Genomic DNA, 20,856 nt, shown 5'->3' with positions numbered 1-20,856 from the left:
CCTAGGAAGGTGGCTTTGTTCTGCCTGAGACTAACAGGACAGGTTTCATGGGGAGAGGCCACTTGGCCTGGGTCTTGATAGATATGCAACATTTAGAAATGTGCAATAGGGAAATAGGCATTCCAGGTAGGTGGAAGAACATGAGTAAGAGCCAAGGTAGGAAACACAGATGAGAACACCAATGGTCTAACCAGAATCTAGGGTATATGAAAGAGATTAGTGTGAAATAATTAGAAAAGTAGGTCAGTACCAGATCAGGGAGAGTCTTAACTGTCTACTAAATCTGAACTTTAATTTATGTACAGTGGGAGACTGTGAATGGTTTTTGAGCAGGGCTATGGTAAGAAATTTCTCTGACAGCAATATACCAAATAGATTGGAGGAAGGAAAGAGGATATTTATTTCAATAATTCAGTGATAAAATATTCAGATTGAAGTCAACAATGAACTTGGTCCCAGTTTCTGTTTCTCTAGAATTTTGGTTAAAATTATTACCAGATCGAACCTTCACAAAATTGTCTCCAGATAGGTCTCTTTCTGTGGGCTAGACCAGATTTGCACTTAAGAAGCAGCAAGAAATGGTGAAAGAGAATAAGTACAAATTTCCAGTTATAAAAATAGTCAGGGGTATGTAAACTGTAGCATAGGGACTATAATATAGTAAATAATATTGTAATAACTATGTATGGTATCAGATGGATACAAGACTTACGGAGGCAATCACTTCATAAGATATATTAATATCTAATCACTGTAGTGCACCTGAAACTAATATAAATTGTATGTCAACTGTAATTGAAAAATAAATTTTAAAAAACGTGATGTGACATAGGAAAAAAATAATGTAGGCTTCAAAAAGGTCAAACATTTGCTTTTCTAAAATTAAAGAAGAAGAAGGAGCAGTTAGATTGCCTGACCAACAGGGAAGACTTGACAAAGTGATCCACTCATGAGGCCATGAGAGGGAAAGTGGTTCATAACAGATAGGCTTCCTTACTGTCCTCTGAACACTGAGAAATCTTCTCTGAACTTCTAATCATTCATGACCACTCACGGATGATTACTTGGCAGCACAATAATTACACAATGAACAAGTTCGTGTCAGAGTAACTTGGTGCTAAATTCAGTTTTATTAAAACCATTAATATATACTTCGGTATGTATGTATGTATGTATGTATGTATGTACATACATATGTATATATGTATGCATGTATGCATCTATTTTTGGTGGAAGATTGTTTATTGCTTAGACCTTATTTTAAAAAAGAAATAAATGCTGACACATTGGTGTATATTGTAGGCATCGTCACTGAATTGTAAATCAGGTAATTTTAGGTTGACATAAATTATTGTTTCAGAGGTCTTAGAGTGAGTTTAGATCTTCCATTTTCATTTTCAAGGGTCCTTTCAGCAAAATAGATATTGATATTGAAATTCCTAAGAATAAAGTTGCATTGCATAATTTTAAAATTTAATAGGAAATTGTTTGGCTCTGGTTAAATGCCCAAATGTGGTATGATCCAAAATTTAGGAGCACTAATTCACACTTAAAAAATTAAAATAGATTGTATTTGACAGATTTAATTCAATTTTGCTTATATTGTTTTTTTAATGATATTTTTTCCTCCTTGCAGTTTCCGATCATGTGATCCTAATATGTTCTCACTATATAATTCAGGAACAGTATTACCAACAGGAAAAATGACTATAGAAAACTATAAAGTGATGCTTGATTTCCTTCATACAGCTAAAAAAAGAAAGGCCAACTTACCATCAGGTAAAATAAATAAATATTTTATATACTAGTAAATCACATCTAGAATTTTATACTATTAACACGTGCACACACAAGTACATATATCATGTTCTAATGACCCAGGAATTTAACTGAGTTGTGATATTTTATAGACGATTCTTATTTATTCTACTTTTTAAAATTTCTATTTTTATAATAGTATCATATATTTGGAACTATCCATATTGTGTTCTGACCTGAAATGATTTGGTTGTTTAGCAAATATAATGTTCTTTTAGAAATATTGGTAGCCTCCGGTGGTCAGGGTGAAAGACTTGCTATCAGATGTTTTAGTGGAAGTAAGTTTCCAAACAAATTCCACCAAGCATACTGATGCAAGCAGGCATGAAAACGGTCATATTGCTGTTTTATAGTACCAATTTTGTAGTCAGGGCAGTCTACTCTTGCCTTATGATCTCCAACTAGCACTTTCCATGAAAGGTTATTCCTAGATGAAAGCAATAATATTTTGATGGCAGGACCAACCAATGTTGTCATCTGATCAGGTAATGGGGGACTCTGGGAGGGGAGAGATGCAGGTGAACAGGGCTCTCGATCTGCACTGATGACACTATACCTAAGTAATTACCTATCTTGAATACCACTCATTTCATAAATAAAAATTTATTTCTAATATCTTTATACTATTACAAACCCTCTTATGTAGATTTTTAATAATGATATTTTAAGTGCCATGTAACTTATTGCTGATCAGGATACTTCATATGCTGGTTAACCACCCCAGGAGTATTGATTCATATTTGAGGTACTTGACACGCTCTCTAATTTCTTCTGGAGTATAGGTTAAATTTAACTGGCACCCACATGCCATACTATATATATTGAAGTATGTGAAAGTAAATTTCCTAGACATGAAAAGAGTCTGAGTTTTGTATTTAGATTATAATATATAATTTCTTGAGTTTTGTTTTTTTTTTTTTAATTAAACTAGCTCCCTATCTAAGACCTTCCATGAAATCAACAAGAGAATATCTTGCTATTGAGACTTATTATTTAATGCAGGGCTCTAAAAGGAGGTTTGTGGCAAAAGAAATCTTCTGTGTTTTTATATCACACGAGTGGGAGAATGAGTGGCCAGGGTTACTGCATGCCTAACTCTGGGAGATGCTACTTACCTAATGTATGTGTCCCGGGATTGGCCTGTTTGAGGGGGAATAAAGGAAGGGTGTGATCCTGTCACTGTTCCATCAAAAAACATGACATTCTTGCTTCTTTGTTCCTTTGGCCATCACCTTGGCCTGGAATGTTCTTCATAGTTTTCCTGCATAGCTCAATTGTGCACACCCTTTAAGACCTAATCTAAGAACTTTCTTCTCTAGAAACTCTTTCTGTTTCATTGTGATCATAATAATCCTGTCCTTTCTCCAAACTTATACAGCAATTGTTATCTGAATTACTCATGTGATGCTTGTCACCTACTGTGTTTTCTGGAACTTAACTCTGTTTTCAATAATGTGTTATACTTTATTTTTGTATTGTAGATGCTGAAGAATTCATGACATTTATTAATTCCCAAATGATTGATGAAAAAACTGTTTCCAAGGCACAGACAGTTCATGACTCAGACTTTCGATCAGGATCAGGTCTTAGTGCCAAAGAAAAGGATCGAACAGCAAATTTGAATTTATTGGATCATTTTATGAAAATCTTTTTATATTGCAGAAGAGCAATGGTAAGGTGGTCCTTCTTTGCTAATGTACTAGACATATATCTCAGCCCATAAATTTAGGAATGTAAGATACATTGTATTTATTTGCTTACCATCTGTAATTTTGGTTTAAATTTTGAGACTAAATTTGCTGGATTTTGTGTCGTCATTTTTGAGGTTTGCCTGCCACAGTACTGAGGTCTTATGCACTGTCAAGTCAGGGAGAGAGGTGAGCTTTTTTAATCATCAGTCATCCCTCCACCCAGAAATGAGATGGCCTTTGTCCCTGTCTACACAGTCTTCATGGATATTCAGACACTCCTCTGCTGCTTTCTTGTGACACTTGGGACATGGGCTTCTCTGGTGACACCAGGGGTTTCTCTCTGGAGTTTTGCCCCCTCCTGGGTGTAGACCCCTTTCTTCCCTCTAGCACAGGGAAGATCTTTCTAGACCACAGGAAACATCAGCCCCTCCCGCCCAACCTTCTGTTTTTACAGACCACTTGTGTTTTCTGTCAAACAATTTTCTCTCTCTCTCTAATTTTTTAAAAAATTATAGGATAGATTAGTAAATGCAGAATCGTAATTGTTTTTAGCTACAAAGAAATTATTTTAATTTTTCACTTAGCAAGGAAGGATTATACTTCAATCCTCTGAAGAGGTGAGAGGAGATCTACCCTTTCGAGACAAGAAAGGAACACACTTAAGTTCCCATATTCTCTGTGGAGTAGAGAGAGTGACTTTTTAAAAATCTAAAGTAAACCCACATAATCCCCTTGACTATGACAGTGCATCCTGCTCTCCACCAGCTTTAGGACCCTAGAAGGTCTAGGTCCTGCTCCCCTCTCAGAACTCAGCTTCTTTTGCTCTTGTTTGGTTCACTCCTCTCTCCGTGAGCTTGAAAGTGCTAAGCTTGTTCTCTCCTCAGCCCTCAGGTTTACCCTCCATCCTTTGCACTTGCTCTTCCCTCAGCCTCAAGTGCTCTCCCCTCCAAGCAACCCCATCTCCACTTTCACATGACTTGTTTAACTCAACATTCAATAAGTCACCTCCTCAGAGAGGACTTCTCTCCTGACCACCCTGCCTAGAAGGATATGTTCTCTCACCATCATCGGATTCTGACCCATTTCTGCTTTATTTTCCTTTACAACACTTATTATGCATGAAATTGTATCTTTATTTGTCTATCTAGTATTGTTCTCCCCTGGTAAATTGAAGCAGCATGAGGGCGGACCTGGTTTTTCCTGTTCGCTGCCACTTTTCCAGCACCTAGAACATGGGAGTGTTGGAGTCAGATGGCTGATGTGCAGATCGTAGCCCACCAGGTCATAGATTTATGACTTCGGGCAAGTTAGCTCCACTGCTCCGTTTCCTTATCTCTAAATTGAATAGAATACTAGTGCATACTTACTTTATAGGATTTTTTGTTAGAATGAATTAAGATGATGCATATAAGGGCCTTACCACAGTATCTAACACATATAAATGGCACATAACAAATAGTGTTAATTATTTTTATTATCGACATATATTTACAGAAAGATGAAGTGATTCAGAGATCTGTAACTTTTGGAACTTTGGGGTCTTTTGCATGTTGTATTTGCCTTAGGTTCTTGCTTATCGTGGCGGCTTTTGGACTCTGCTTCAGAACTGCTGTCGGGCCCTTTGGAACTTTACTCAGGAATTGCAAATACTTCTTAAACAAACAGTGGATCTGTATAAAATATTTCCTATTAGTCAGGATGGTTTCATCTGTACCTCTGTTTTACCATTCTATTTGGGAGCAGAATTTCTTATTGACATGTTACTAGAACTACAAAATACCAATTCTATTCAGGTAAGGGTGTTTGGGTAATTATTTTTATTATATTTAGTTAACAAATATTTTTATACCATGCAGCTTGGGATAAGTAGAAATTAATATTTTTCTTGAGTTATTATTTGGTTCATTTATATTTCATTTGCTTCTCATTGTTATTAGGTTCCCTGTGCAGAAGTTATAAGTAATAAAAATTATAAATAAATTTAGAATAAATTTATAAATAATAAAAATATTTAAATTTTTTTTCTGTTCACTTTATTCCACACTTAATATATATACACACACACACTCAGTTTTCAGAAAAAAGTGTAGTAAAATCTGAACTTATACAAAATTTTTTAATGTACCACTTGCAGATTATTGAAGAAAAAGGAGAGTTCAGTGTTCCAAGTTGCTATGGAAATATTAAAAATGATAATGGTGGTTCTAGCCTTATATTTGAGCATCCTTTAGATGATGTAAATGTGGTTGATTTGAAATGGATCCATGACTTTGTATTAAAATCGCTGGAACTTTTATATCAAGTCGAAAAATGGGAAACACTAGTATCACTTGCCATTCAGTTCAATGCAGTTTCACAGTAAGTACTATTGTAAGGGTAATTAAAAGTGACAGACCTCATTGAAAAAAATGTGTTTAAATGAATGTTTACTTTTTAATGTATTTTTACCCCTATCTAGTGAGAGATATACAGAGCAAGTGACACCACTCCTGGTGTATGCACAGCGCCAGCTTCTTCTAAGAATATCCAAGTACGAGGGCCCAGATATTATCCAACAACCTTGTGGAAGATATGAGGCTGAACATAAAGAGAAGGTAAGTTTGACTCTGTTATTCAAACAGTTGTGATTTCTTATTAGTACACTTGTAAAATACCAAGATTTAGGAATCAGATAAATGTGATTTTCATGTAGGCATTTGTCATTCAAATCAACAAACATTATCGAGAGCCTGTTATGAGCCAGTATTTTCCCCAAACAGGGTAAACTAAAGTAAGTCCATGTACACAAGAAACTTATTAGGGCTGATTTATCTATTAGGCACAGTAAGGACAGTGTCTAGAGCCACAGTATTTTTAAGGGCTCACTAATTTTTTAATTCTTTTTTAAATGAAAAGAAAATACTAGCTTTTAGGTCAAAGGAAATGTTTTGATTTTTAATATTAATGTATTTCTATTTATACCAATACAATTATAAAATATAATTTTTAATATTTTTTTAGAGAGGAGGGGTGAGCCCAGGAAGGGGAAGGTGCCTAAGGCCCACGAAGGTCATGGTTCAGCTTTGAGTTAGGTGGAGGAAAGAGATAAATAAATTCTCTCATTTGTTAACTTAATAAGTATGTATTGACTACCTAATGCCAGAGCCATTGATTTAGTTATACAGTCTGTATACTGCCCAAGGGCCCCTGGCATATGTAGCATCTTTATTATGGTGACTAGCAAAATTACATCTCCAGTTTAGACCTTTCTCTTGAATTCTGTGTTGACATATCTAACAACTGCGTGTATTAATCAGGGTTCAATGAGTAAGCAGAACTAGTAAGATAGATCTATCTCTCTATCTGTCAAGATTGATGCATCTATCTATCTATCTGTCATCAAGATTACAAGGATTTGGCTTATATGATCACAGGGATTGGCCAAGCAAGTTAAAAATCTGTAGGGTAGGCAGTCAGGATCAGGAAAAGGAAGGAAACCTACAGGTGTGGTCAGAGCCCACAGTCAGTCAGTTTTAGACCTGGATGCTGGTTGGAATTTGGAGTCTGGAGACCACCAGCACTGTCAAGGACCCACCTGATTAGGTCAGGCCCACGTAAGACAATCTCCCTCACTTAAAATCGATGTACTAGGGACTTAAATTAGTGTCTACAAAATCCCTTCACAGTAGCACCTAGATTCGTTTGAAAAACTCAGATGAGGTGTGTGTATGCTGCAAAATGGATGCTTCTCTTCATTTGTCCTTATAGTTTAGCCTAACCAAGTTTCCTCATCAAAAAACCATCACACTGCCTAATCAGCATCATCTCTTAGCTATTTGATACACTTCTTAAATTTAGCAAATCTCAAATAAACCTGTTCTGCCAAGTCATCTGCACTTCAATTGATGACATCCCATCTTCCCAGCTGCTCAGGCCAGACACTTTGGAGACATCCCTGACTCCTCTCTTGCTTTCATACCCCACTTCAGATTGGTTGCCAAATCCCCTACTTCAAAATGTATTCAGAACCTGACCACTTCTCACTACCTTCACCACTCCTGCTCTGCTCCAAACCACCAATATGTTTGCTTCAATTAATGCAATGACTTCCTAATTAGTCTTCTTGCTTTCAACTTCCCTGAATCCTTTCATCCCCTCTACAGTTTCTTCTTAGTGCAACAGATAGAAAAACCCTTTAAAAACCTAAGTCAGACTATGTCATTCCTTATCTTAAACCTTATAATAGTTTCCCATCTGATTCAGAGTTAAAGTGAATATCCTTATCATGGCCTTTATGCCCTACACAACTTATCCCTCTGTGATCTCTAGTAATTTATCTCCTATTACTCCCCTACAGGATTCAACTGCTCTGTTCTTTAAGACATTCTGCCTCATGGTCTTTGCATTTGCTCTTTCCCTGCTTGGAATGCTTCTCCCCAAATATCCACATTGATTTTTCCCTAGCCTTTTTCCAGTATTTGCCAAATGTCACATTCTCTGTGAAGACTGTCTTCATTATCCTGTTTAAAATGTTGTGCCTGTTTGCTCTATTTCTCTCTATAGCATTTATACCTCTTTAATATACACCCTAATGTACTTCTCTATTTTGTTTATTGTCTCTCTGCTTCCACTACAATAAATTCCATAAGAATAGGAATTTTTGTTTCTGTGTTCTCTGCTACATGATCCTTCAGTTTGAAGCTGTGCCTGGCACATAAATAGGTGTGCAGTAAAGATTTGTTTAATGAAGCTGGAGGTGGAAAGGACTAGGCCAAGTAGGGCCTTATTAGGCTGTGGGTAGGAATTTGCATTTGTTAGACTCATTGTGGGAATACTACAAGAGACAATTAAGAAGCAACATGTACATCAGACCGGGGCTCAGGGAGGGCTTTATTTTTATCAGTAGGTTAGTTCCAGGACTGGGAATGGAGTAACAGAGAGAAGATCTTGGACCTTTTAAAAGAATTTCTTTCTGTTGAAAAATGTTTAGTTTTCATATATTATACAATTTTAAGACTCAAATATCTGTTAGAAAATAGATTTTTAAAATACTACAGGAGAATTTCTGAAAAACTTCACCAGGGAGGTTTAAGTTACATTAATTATGAGTCGGGTAGAAAAATCTGCCATTGGGAAAGCAGCCTATATTTTAAATATGTTTCAACTTACATAATGGAAGATATATTTAGGTTAGTAAATTTTAAGAATATCAGAAAATTATATTCTAATTGGTCTACATAATTTGCCTAATGCTTTTCCAGCTGTGCTGTATAAAATATGAAAAATTATGTAGCTGTTTTTTTCCCGAAAAGTTCTCATGATTGAATGCTATTCTGCTTACTTTTATTTGTAGCATCCTCTTGTATATCTTTTTTTTTTTTTTGACAAATGAAAAATAAGATAAACATTATAGTCAGCCAAGTTTTTGGCTATAAATGCCTAAGTTATATTTGTTTTTATCTTTTCTTTTTAAGATAACTTGCCGAAATTTTATTGGGAAGCAGCTCAAGATTAATCCTACAACCAATAAACTGACAGATGTAGAAAACTGGATGGATTTACTAAGAAAGCTTATCTCTTCAGGTCAGAACCAATTTTAGCTTGAAGCTCTTTTAAAGCAAGATTTGCTGTTGTGTTCTGCATGTCAAATCTTCGATAATTAAAATGTTTGCAGAATCTCTTTTGCAGGGTTATTTGACTGAAAAGAATCCATTTGATAGTTACCATCTTATGTTGCTATAAATGTCACTTAAGGGGAATTAAAACACATGTTTTTATTAGTTTAAAATTTATAGTTGGGAAATGAATTAAAAAACAAGAAGGGGAAAGGAAATTGATGGAAAAATAAAGATGGGAAAGACTGTTTTGTACTATTTTCCTTGTTTTTGTCTCATGTGAGAGCTCTTCAGATTAACCTTTTGCTATTTTCTTTGCTCTGTCTCGACTCCCCAAATAACTTCTGTTGCCATAATCAGTAGAGATTGTTCTTCTATTGGCTTTACCATGGTTAAAGTGTAGGTCTTTTAACTAGAGATTTGAGAATGCCACGATTCTTTTGCTTTTAGCTGTTAAGCCCTCGCAGAATATTTTGGCAGTGTAGCATGTAGGGATGAGGCCATAGAATGAGATGAAAATGGAAATAACATTCTCTCAATTGCACTTTTCATGTGTCTCTGTTTCTGGTACAGGAAAGAAATTCAGGTCTTCCTTTTGAAGTGTAATGATTCTTTCACTTATTTGTCTATTGGTTTTGTGTATGTATGTGTGTATGCATGTAGGGTAGTTTCCCCTTATCCTTGGGGAACACATTCCCAGACCCCCAGTGGAGGCCTTAACATGCAGATAGTACTGAACCCTACATATAATATGTTATTTTCTTATACACACATACCTATGATAAACTTCAGCTTGTAAATTAGGCAAAGTAAAAGATTAACAACAGTAACTGATAATAGAACAATTATAACAATATACTATAATAAAGTTATGTGAACGTTGTCCCTCTCTCTCTCTCTCTCTCTCTCTCTTTCTCTCTTTCTGACAACTGATCTGATTACTGAGACAGCTACTAAGTGACTAATGAGCAGGTAGTGTATACAGCACTGATATGCTGGACAAAGGGATGTTCACATCCCAGGCGAGAAGGAGCAGGATAACTTGAGATTTCATTATGCAACTAGAAATGGCAAGCAATTTAAAACGTATGAATTGTTTATTCTGGAATTTTCCACTTAATATTTTCAGATTGTGGTTTACTGTGAGTAACTGGATCCACGAAAAGGGAAACTAGATACAGGGAAGGACGACTGTAATCATTCACTTATTTGTTTATTGAGTCAGTCAGCCAGCTGTTCAGTCATTTAGCATACATTTACTGAGTAGCTACAGTGTGTTAAGTACTGTACTAGGTACTGAGCATACAAAGATGAATGAGACTAAAGATTTGTTGTCTTGGAGTTTATAGCCCATTGAAGGAGACCAGTAAATAAATCAGATATTATATAGTAGGTCCTTATTAAGATTGACAGTAGGTTACTGGAAACTGACTTTAAGTGAAACGACATATAACAAAAACAATTTTACCAGAGGCTAAGTGATATAAACAAGAGTTAAGTTCCTATGGCATATTTTTAATCACAAAAACATCACCAAAATTCTAAATAAGATTCAAAATACTTCTAATACTAAACATTGAAATGAATGTGAGCTATACAAACATGTAAGAATGATTAACAAGTAAAAACAAGTAAGATAATGATTTTCCAACCTGCTTATTCCAGTTCAGTGTCACAGATGGCTGAAACCTCTTCCAGCAGCTCAGAGTGCAAGGTGGCACCCACCCTGGACAGGACGCCCTTCCATTGCAGGGAGCCACTCACACACCCCCCCACACTCACTCAGACTGGGACCATTTAGACATGCCAACTAACCTAATGTGCATATCTTTGGGATATGGGATGAAAACGGAGTACTGGAGAAAACCCACGCAGATGTGGGGAGAATGTGCAAACTCCACACAGACAGTGGCCCGGTCTAGGAATCAATTTTTTTTTCATTAACATTATAACACAACAACATTGAATGAAAATGGCATTATTCGAAGACCTGCTGTACTATAGAGTGATTAGATCTGTAATACTATGACTGGTGCTGCTGTAAACAATAATACTTAACAGCTAGTGTCACTTTTGAGAGACTGCATTTAATTTATTGGGGCTAATGTAAAAGGAAAAAACAAAAGATGGGGTTAGAAAGGTTGGCAGGATTTAGATAATAAAAGGTCTTAGAAGGCAAGATAAAGAGATTCAGATTCATCTGGATTGCTGAGGGGAGCTAGGTAAAAGGATTTAAAGAAGAAAAGTGAAATGATCATATTTGCGTTCTTAAAAGACCCTTCAGCAGCAGCATGGGGACTCAGTTGAAAGGAGACCACATGGAAGCAGGAAATGGCTACTCTTGACTTGTGTGCTCTAGATGTGGCGAGGCCCTGGACCATGGCAGAGAGAATAGAGCTGTGGATAGCTATGAGAGAAAGGCCGAAGGAATCCACAGGACTGCATTCTGTACTTGTTAGATGGTAGGGATGGATAAGGAAGGGAGGAGTTCAAGTTGCTCCGGTTTCTGGCTTGGGTAGAGAGATGGATGTGATGTCTTCACTCTACAGGAAACTGAAAGAAGAGGCAGGTCAGAGGAGGAGGTTACTTTGGAATTGCTGAGTTCAAGGTTCCTGGATTATCGATAGCTGAGTAGAACGATCTGGTAGTATGTGGTTAGATATACTAATGAGGCACTAGGCAGAGATTTGTATTTTAGTCATCAATATATTGGTAGTGGTTGAAATCAGGGGTTTGTATGAGGTCGCCCAGGGAGAATTATGCAGAGTGTAGATCTTAGGCCTCATTTTGGAAGCTGTGTCAGTCAAAGAGGGCTGGGCCGTATAGCAGTAACAAACTCCCCAAACCTAATTGCCCTAACATAAGGGAACCATGCTACTATGTTCAATGAGGTGGACTACTGAGCTGCTGCTCATTGTGGGTTGATGGAATCTCCATGTTGACACAAGCTCCCATGATTACTTCCAAGGCAGGAAACAAAGCACTAATGTTACCCTTTAGGGGAGTCATACTGAGAGGCAGCAATTGATTGATTAAGGACACAGACTTCGAAGCCAGACCACATGTACATGTACTATATGCTTTATGCTAAGGGCTTTACACAGATTGTTTTCTTTAACTATTATAACAACCCCAATAAAGTAATTGTTATTATGCATTAGACATCAGGCACTCTTGTAGGTGCTTTGTGAGTACAGGCATACCTTGGAGATATTGCGAGTTTGGTTCCAGACCACCACGATAAAGCAAATATTGCAATGAAACAGTCACATTAGTTTTTTGATTTCCCAGTGCAAATAAAGGTTATGTTTACGATATACTGTAGTCTATTAAGTGTGCAGTAATGGTATGTCTAAAAACTGTACATACCTTAATTAAAAAATTATTGCTAAAATATGCTAACCATCACCTGAGCCTTCAGCGAGAAAATGGTGCCAATAGACTTCCTTGAAGCAGGGTTGCCACAAACCTTCAATTTGTAAAAATTGCAGTATCTGTGAAGCACAATGAAGCAGTGTGCAATAAAACAAGGTATGCCTATATCAGCTTATAACCACCTAATGAGGTAAGCTTGTTATTGTCCCTGTTTTTCAGGCAGGAAAAAGAATATATTTTATAGTCTTTTTTATATTTTATAATTTTATAGTCATGAGTTATATATAAATCACATGCTGGCTCTTAACACTGATACTTGAAAGTGACACATGTCACTTCTGCTGATATTTCACTGGCTTAAGGCACACGGCCACATCTGATTTCAAAAGGGTTAGGGAAGTAAGATCCTACTGTGTACCCTGAGGATAAAGAGTCTTAAAATATGTGAAGAGCCCTAATGATTGTCACAGGAGCAAACAGGAAGAGCAGTATCTGAAAGAAACTGGGATATGGCCTAAGTGGTGGGAGATACAATGGATGAGAGTGGTATAAACAAGACCAAGGCAGGAGAGACCGAGCACGATGAAGTAGTCAGCAGTCAGAGAGGTTGCATAAGATGAGGACAGACTATTTATTGTATTTGTGAGGTCATTGTCACTGGCCTTTTGCTATGATATCCTCATCTTAGGGCCTCGTTCTAACTGTTTTCCCTTCCTGAAATGCTCTCCCCTCAACCATGTCTGTCTGATAAACCCGTCACCAACTTTAAGTCTTTCGTGAACATCACATCTTTTCAAGGAGGCTTTCTCTGACCATTCTATTTAAAACTTCACTCTACCCGCTTCCTCCAGTTCCCCTTATGCTATTTAATGTTTTCTTTTTTTTTCTGAAGCACTTACCGAGCACCTATCACATACTGTATAATTAAAATTTTTACTGTATATATCGATTACTAATAGTCTGTCTCCCCTGATGCAGTGTAAGCTCTGTGAGGGCAAGGGTCACAAATACCTTTATCAGTGTCTGGTACATAGTAGGAACTCAATATCTATTTGTAGAATTAATGACTTTGTAACCTTAATAAGAGTAGCTTCAAAGAAATGGTGGGGAGGGGAGTAGGAGTATTTTGAGTGGTGGGTGTAGTACTGATGAGCTCTGCCTACACAGAGTCAATGAACAGAGAATTTCTTTTCAGAAAGCTTCATCAGTGACAGGAAAGAGAACTGCAGCAGCAGCTAGCAGGAAATGTGGAGCTCAGGAGGGCTCAGGAGGGCTTTGTTTTGTTTGTGTGTCTGTTTTTAATAGAAGAGAAGCATATTTCTGCATTAAATAGAAGGAGCCAGGAGAGAGAGAGAGCTTAGAGACAGGAAAGAAAGATATTTGACAGGGCAAGGAGCTTGAGGAGAAACAGGCAGACAATGGGATGCAGGAAGGTAGAACACCCCTGCTGCTAAGGCAGAAGAGCAGTGAAAGAGAATAGGTCCGAATGCAGTCAAGTTTGTAGGTGGGAAGGGTATAGGTTGGAGGTGTTCTCATTGCGTATTTGGAAATTTCCTTAATGAATCAGGGGGTTGAGAGCATAGCCAGGGTTGATAGCGTAATCGATTACAGGATGTGAAAGAGTGGACTGGCCACTGAGGTAAATAGGAGAGGGGAAGAACAGTGAAGAAGGTCCAGTTGAGTGAAGTTGGTGACCATAAGTGTGTAGGTTTTACTGCCAATGATAAATCATGTTAACCCTTCATATTCAGTAAACAGTGGGAGGACCCATCTGGTCAATCACATGTGGCTAGTTTCGATTGAAGAGTGTGATTCTTCCTAGGTGTCTTCTCCTTTCCTTGATCTTGTCTGTCAAACCTCTGAAGATCCCCCAATTTGGGATCTATAACTCAGAATGTGATTTATATTATCCCCTCTATCCTAAAAAGACCTGGCAACAAGTATGAGAAAATGTATCCAAAATGCTTGTTATCCAAATAATGACTAGCATCTAGGGACAGGAAAAACATACCTAGTAAAATTCTAGACCTGTAGGTGCTTATTGATGATGGGTGCATCATGTCAGAAAAGCATTTTGCTTGCTTGTTATTAAAGTTACATTTGGACAGGCAAGATGGCTGGTGGTGGGACAGAAAGGAAGGCAGGTAGAATCAGGCTACAGTAATCCTTTGGGTTGATTCTCAGTGATGGTGGAAGTATAGCTAGTGTGAGCAATGATTAGAGCAGGAATATTTGAATGAATAAAGTCTAACATATATTATAATTGCAATAATAGTTAATTGGGCTAGGCACTATAGCACTTTATAACCATTAGCCTCTTTAATTTTTACAGTCTTAGGAGGTAGATATGATTATGCTTATATTACAGATGAGAAAATTAAATGTTATTAGTAAGTACTGGGACTATCATTCAAACCCTGGTCTGTCTAATTGTTCAACCCATAAGTGCTCCCCTGAGCTATTGGTCCTGTTCACTGCTTGTGCCCTTTCAGATTAAACTCTCCTCTAACCTTACAGCACTCAAGAAAAAAATTGCTGTATTATCAGTGGTCATGGGAGGATAGATACTTTATTCTGACTTATTGTGATAGTATGGTAAGTTTTAGTTGATCCCGCATACTCATTCTAGGTTTCACAGTGAGTCATTATTATTAAAATCTTGGCATCTAACTTAGAGCTCTTTATAAGACTCATGGACCTGTGTGACTAGGAGCAATATTTTGGCCCATACAATTTTTAGGATGCTGAATTTTTTTCCAGTATACTGAACTCAGATCATTAACATGTTTATAAGCATGGTGGGTCTTATATATGTCACCATGACTTGTTTGCAACTCTTAAAAGACCAAGCGTACTCTTGATGTTTTCCTCACCAGATTGCTGCTTTAGAGTGTCATAGATTTTCTTCTGGCATAACAGCACTTGGTGGTAATGTCTGATACATTTAATTCTTCAGAACAGATATTGTAATGCTCCAGTGCCTAGGAACATTTGCTGTTCTCATTATTTAAAAGCATTCTGTTCTCCCTCTAACTATTTAATAATGCATATGTAATTTGAGAAGGTCTCTGTAGGATTTGGAGAAGTGAGAATACCTCACTTTATAGATTATTTTTTATATGGATGAGTAACTTGCCTGCTTGTTAAACTTTATAGGGGCGATAACTCTATGGATATGTCTTTTATTGTAGCTGTTTTTGCATTCTTTCTGGAATCTCTTTCTTGAGTTTCGACCTACTGGTATTTAAAATTTCTGATAGGGTTATTCAGTCTTCAAGTATGTTGGAATTTTCAACCCTCTGGCTGGTGTGTTTTATTATTGCTTCTGGGCATTTGGAGTGATGTGGCCAGATGGGTAGAAAGCAGCACAAATTTTGTATCACTCCCTGGGAGTTTTCCTCGGTGGACCCATCTCTCAGGAGTGATTGGCATTTCAGTTTTAACGTCTACATTAGACAATAATTCTTTTCTTTTTTTCCTCTTTCTCCCCCTCCCCGGCGCCTCTTCCTCTTTTTTCACCTCATCTTCTTCTCACCTATTTCAAACCATTGAGGCTATTAGTGGCTTTGAATAGCTTCTTGAATTTTCCATGTAAGTTTTCAGACAGGAACCCCTTTGAGACAGATGTCAGGATAAGGCCTCATTGCTTTGCATCATTTATCTCACATACACAGCCACAAAAACACTAGCAGAACCCTAATTAGACCACAAGAAAAAAGGTATAGTAGGGCTTGAAACAAATAAAAATAGAAAGCAAAATAGTTTCGAAAGAAAGGAATGATTTATGAGTAGATATTAGATAAAAGTATGATTTTATCTAGATCCCATATTTTAAAGATGGCAAACATCTTTCCTTCTTTCTATATTTATCAACCCTAATAACCAGCATGCCTTTGTGATTTTTATTCTAGAAAGTAAACTCTGTGAGAGCAGGTAGTATGTCTGTTTTGCTCACTTTTGTCTCCTGAGTGCCTAGCATAGTGCCTAGTACTGGGAAGTGTTAATATATATTTTAAAACTATATGACTAATAGTCATAATCTGAACCTCCATCTATTTAATGCTCACCCCATGACAGGTACTGTGCTGGACACTTCACACACAGGTTAAAGTAATAACCTTCGGAGGTAAATATTACCATTCCACTTTTAACAGATATTTAAAATGAAGGCCTAGAGAAATTAACTGACCGTCTCAAAATATTAATATGTGAGAGCTTCCAGCTTCCTTATCTCCTTTGTTGGCTTCTTTCCTCGATATCATTCTAAGGAGAAAAAGATAAAAGTCAAGCTCATGAATTCTTGCAAGGAAAACAGAGCAGGAATCTATCATCTCCAGGGTGTTGTGTGTGAGGGTGGCGGTGGTCGAGGAGTAGGGGCATACACCGGCTCAGGGGCATGCAGGACTGCACACGCTCAGAGGAGGGGAGACTTGAGGGGGCAAGATGCGGGGACAGGATGGAGTGGACAGGTGAATGAAGTTGGTAGGGTAGGAGAGTGAGAGCTACCAGGGAGTAAATAAGAGTTACTGTGGCCTAAGTATTTGATTCTCTTAAATGCGTGTTAGGGGAGTGTGTCAAGAGTGAACTTGCTGGGGAGACAAATGTTTTTCTCAGTGCAGCCATGTTTCTTGTTTGACTAGAGCCTCCAGGATTTCTAGAAATCAGGATATATTGAAAGATGTCATCACTGTGGGCACATAATATAACCCTTTGTTATTAATTCCATCAGAACCTCCCTGGGGTCACAAGGAAGTCGGGCTGCTTCTCTTATTAACCTTTCTTGGGCTTACTTCTGTCCTGTTCTCAAAGTGTCCCTGCACCTCAAATTTGGATCATTGCCTATTAACCAGGATCTGATACTCTTTGAGAATTCTCTGGGAAAGGCACTGGACTTAAATACTGATTCTCTCTCTTATCTCTTATAAGGGCTTAAAACAATCGAATGCCACTCAAGTTTACTTTTCCTTCTTTGTAAAGTGAGAGTGATGTCTACCCAACTAGTTTATAAGGTGCCGTTAGGATCAATTGAGATTAAGGCTTATAGAAGCGATTATTAATAAAGTTTATCTTAGCTATATAATTTTGAAGACCGTTGTCATTCATTCATTTAACATATATTTATTGAGCACATGCCATGTAACAGGCATTGTTATAGGCCTGGGGTTATAGCAGTGGACAAAATGGACAAAAATCCTTGTCCTAATGGGACTTGCAGTCACGTGGTGGGAGACAGTCAACACACAAGCGAAACACACAGAACGTCAGAAGACAATGACTGCCGCAGAGAATAGAAGTCGGGAGGGAGAAAGGGAGAGTGCTCTAATTTCATATAGGGTGATCAAAGGAGGACTCATTGAGAAGTCGAGTTAAACAATAATCTTAAGGAGCCGAGGAAGCAAAACATGAAGATATCCCGAGGAAGAATGTTCTGGGCCACAGTGAACCACTGATGCCAAGGCCCTGATGTGAAAGCATGTGTGGTGTGGGAGGGAGCGCAGGGGAGGGTCATAAGAGAAGGGGTCAGAGTGGTCCTGGGGAGCCAGGTCATGGTGGGTCTTACAAGTCACTCTTGGGGCTTTGGTATTTGCCTTAGGTGGTGGGGAAGCCAATGGAGGGTCTTGGGCAGTGGAGTGACCTGAGATGACTTACTTTTTAAAAGGAGTCCCCTGGTTGCTGTGTTGAGAGTGGCAAGGGTGGAAACAGGGCAGCTGGCAATTGCAGTAACTCAGAAGAGATGATGAGGTCTTGGAACTCAGTGGGAGTGGGAGTGGAGATTGGAGCTGGTGAGAGATGGTGGCACTCCGGACAATCTCTGAGGCGGGAGCCTATAAGATTTGCTGTGAATTTGATTTGGAGCATATTAGAAGAGCAGTCAAGGACGATTCCAGCGTTCGGCCTAAGTAATTGGAAAAATGGAACAATCCTTTAATGAGATGAGGAAAGAGTATGGGAGGAGCAGGTTTAAGGGGAAAGATTAGGAAATCAGTTGGGTTCCTGTTAAGTTTGAGGTGTCTAATGGGCACACAGCAGAGTAGATCATTGGGTGGATGAGCCTGGACTTCAGAAAAGTTGGAGCCAGAGATATAAATTTTGGAGCCACTAGCATATAGATGAACATGAAATTTAAATTGTTTTAAAGGTAGGAGAAAAACAGCAAAATGTGCTGTTGAGAATGATTCCGCAGAGGGAAAAATTGATGATTTGGAGAGAGGAGAACTATTGGAGTGATGTTGTTGAGGTGCATAGATGGGCATAGGTGCTGGAGACTGGATGGATATGGTGGTTGGGGCCTATGGGAAATCCTTTTGGATTGCTTTAGTTTTTTTTTTTTCCCCCAGCGAGGTGGGAATCAAGGTCATTGGCCCCAAAAGGATGGGGAAGAGGTAACTTTTACCACCCCTCACCTCCGCTTTTTAAAAATGTTGCCACATAGCCAAATAACCACTTTCCTGTCTCTTCAAACATTGGAATGTTCCCTGTGTCCTTCCCTTGTTTACATTGCTACTACCTTACTCAGATTCAGATCACACGATGTCATCACAGTCTCTCAGCCACCAGCCTTTTTCTATTGCAGTGTGCTGTGCGTGCAACTATTGGCTAACTCTTCCTAAAATACTAATCTCTTCTGTTAGGATCCCGGTCAAAACCCTTGCTCAGCTCCCCATTTAAGAGGGTGGAGGCCACTTACTCAGCGAGGGCTTCAGGCCCCTGGCAAACCCTTCTTTGTTCAACAGGACTGGTCATGTCATCTCACTGTGCCCTGAATCCCCACCCTTACTCCTGCCGCCATACCTCTCCTTGCACAAACTAGTTCTGTGACCCAGGAGAAGCTATCAGACTTCTGTATGGCTTCTTTTCCTCATCTGTAAAATGAGGATATAATGATATATACCTCTTACAGTTGTTTTTATGATTTGTTGAGACTTATCACCATAATTTACTGTGAATAGTTCCTGGTTTAGTGTAAGTGCTCAGTCAACTTCAGCTATTCTTTTTCTAAAACCCCTTACCTCTTTCTTCTTAATCAAATCTTCCCTTTCCTCTAAGACACAGCCGGCATATCTCTTCTCCCATGAAGTCTTTCTCGCTCATCCCTTCCTCCCTAGTCTGATCTCTCTCCTCTGTCTTTCCCGCATTTTAGGGTGTAACCGGACACTTTCTGTAACTGTGATTTTAATACTTAAGTGATGGCTTGCTTCACCTCTGCAGCTAGACTGTAAACTCTCAAGGGCCAAGGCCTTGCCGCCTAACCTCTTACAGCTCCGTTCCCTGGCAAGTTGCTTTCCTTTCAAGATCTCATATTTTATAGAAGACATTTGACCTGTTCAACTTGTTGAAGAAGTTAATTCAATGTGAAGCCTGTAATTTCGTTTTTCTTATGTTCCTGCTTCGTGGCGCATGCTGCAGGTCTGCAGCCTAATTTCTGGATGGTCCCTTCCTCTCCAGGGACCTCACAGCAACTCTCTGCCACCATCTCCCCTTTCTGGCCATTTTTTCAGGACTGTTTGTTAGTTTTACACCCTTTTATGGCCCCATCTTCCTTTCCTCTGCACCCTCCAATATTAGAAAATTGTCTTTTCCTTCTCTTAAGAGAACAGTTGTCTGTCTCTTTTTTGTTTCTTCCTTTCGTCTCTTTTCCAAGGTACCTTTGCTTTGAAGAGGCTGCTAAAAAGTAGATTATTTCATCTTTTATGATCAGCAAAAAAAAGGAGGAGGCTTCATAAGGAAAATTGGCAAGATCTAAAATTTTTTGTATTTCATGAGAATCAAAAGTTTTTTAAGTTTTTTCTTTCTTTTTTTTTTTAAAGTACTTTCAAATATACTAGAAAAAAAATTGATCTGAACATTGAAACATCTGCTATAGACCTGGAGGTTTTGAATTTAGCAGCTTTTGTTTGGGACCAAGAAATTTCTGAATTAGAGTCTTTTGCTACTAGTTGGCTTACTGCAGCATTTAATCCCCAACTGTTGCTCTTCCCTTTCTTTTCAGAATACAGCCAAGCCAAAAAGCTCGTCTGTGTGCCCGTGGACGTGACAGACACTTTGAGATGTTTTAGAGAGACATTGGAAAAATCCAAATACCATAACAGATCAATCCGACACAGCAGAAAGTTGCTTTCATTATTTCTTGCACAGACACAAGGTAAAACACTTACACTGTATCACTTACTCTTTATTTAAGGTGGGGAACCACCCTGCAGATCTACCATATTCTGCCATAGCTGCCTCCGTTCCCCACTTACATGCCCCCTCGCTGCTCCCTTCCACTTTCTTCTTCTTGCCTAGTGGATCACATCTTCTTTCTCACACACTTTATTCCAACCAAGGCACTGCCTCACTCATCTGCTTCCCGCCCCCCAACTTCTTTCTTTCTTTTT

The 20,856-nt window shown here is 38.3% G+C and overlaps 1 protein-coding gene across 3 annotated transcripts in view; it reads left to right on the top strand.

Moving 5' to 3' along the window:
- CFAP54 (cilia and flagella associated protein 54) overlaps window positions 1–20,856 on the top strand; it is a 232,974-nt gene that overhangs the window by 103,112 nt on the left and 109,006 nt on the right. For all 3 annotated transcript variants that reach the window (XM_039874060.1, XM_039874058.1, XM_039874059.1), the window contains 7 exons: window positions 1,637–1,779; window positions 3,300–3,490; window positions 5,075–5,302; window positions 5,644–5,867; window positions 5,968–6,103; window positions 8,963–9,071; window positions 20,469–20,621. In XM_039874060.1, the coding sequence (XP_039729994.1) occupies window positions 1,637–1,779; window positions 3,300–3,490; window positions 5,075–5,302; window positions 5,644–5,867; window positions 5,968–6,103; window positions 8,963–9,071; window positions 20,469–20,621 (1,184 nt within the window). The remainder of the gene's footprint in view (window positions 1–1,636; window positions 1,780–3,299; window positions 3,491–5,074; window positions 5,303–5,643; window positions 5,868–5,967; window positions 6,104–8,962; window positions 9,072–20,468; window positions 20,622–20,856) is intronic.

Source organism: Pteropus medius, unplaced genomic scaffold (genome assembly GCF_902729225.1).
Source record: "Pteropus medius unplaced genomic scaffold, Ma_sr-lr_union100, whole genome shotgun sequence".
NCBI lineage: Eukaryota > Metazoa > Chordata > Mammalia > Chiroptera > Pteropodidae > Pteropus > Pteropus medius.
Note: the sequence above shows the minus strand (reverse complement) of the source record. Positions and strands in the feature narration are given on the sequence as shown.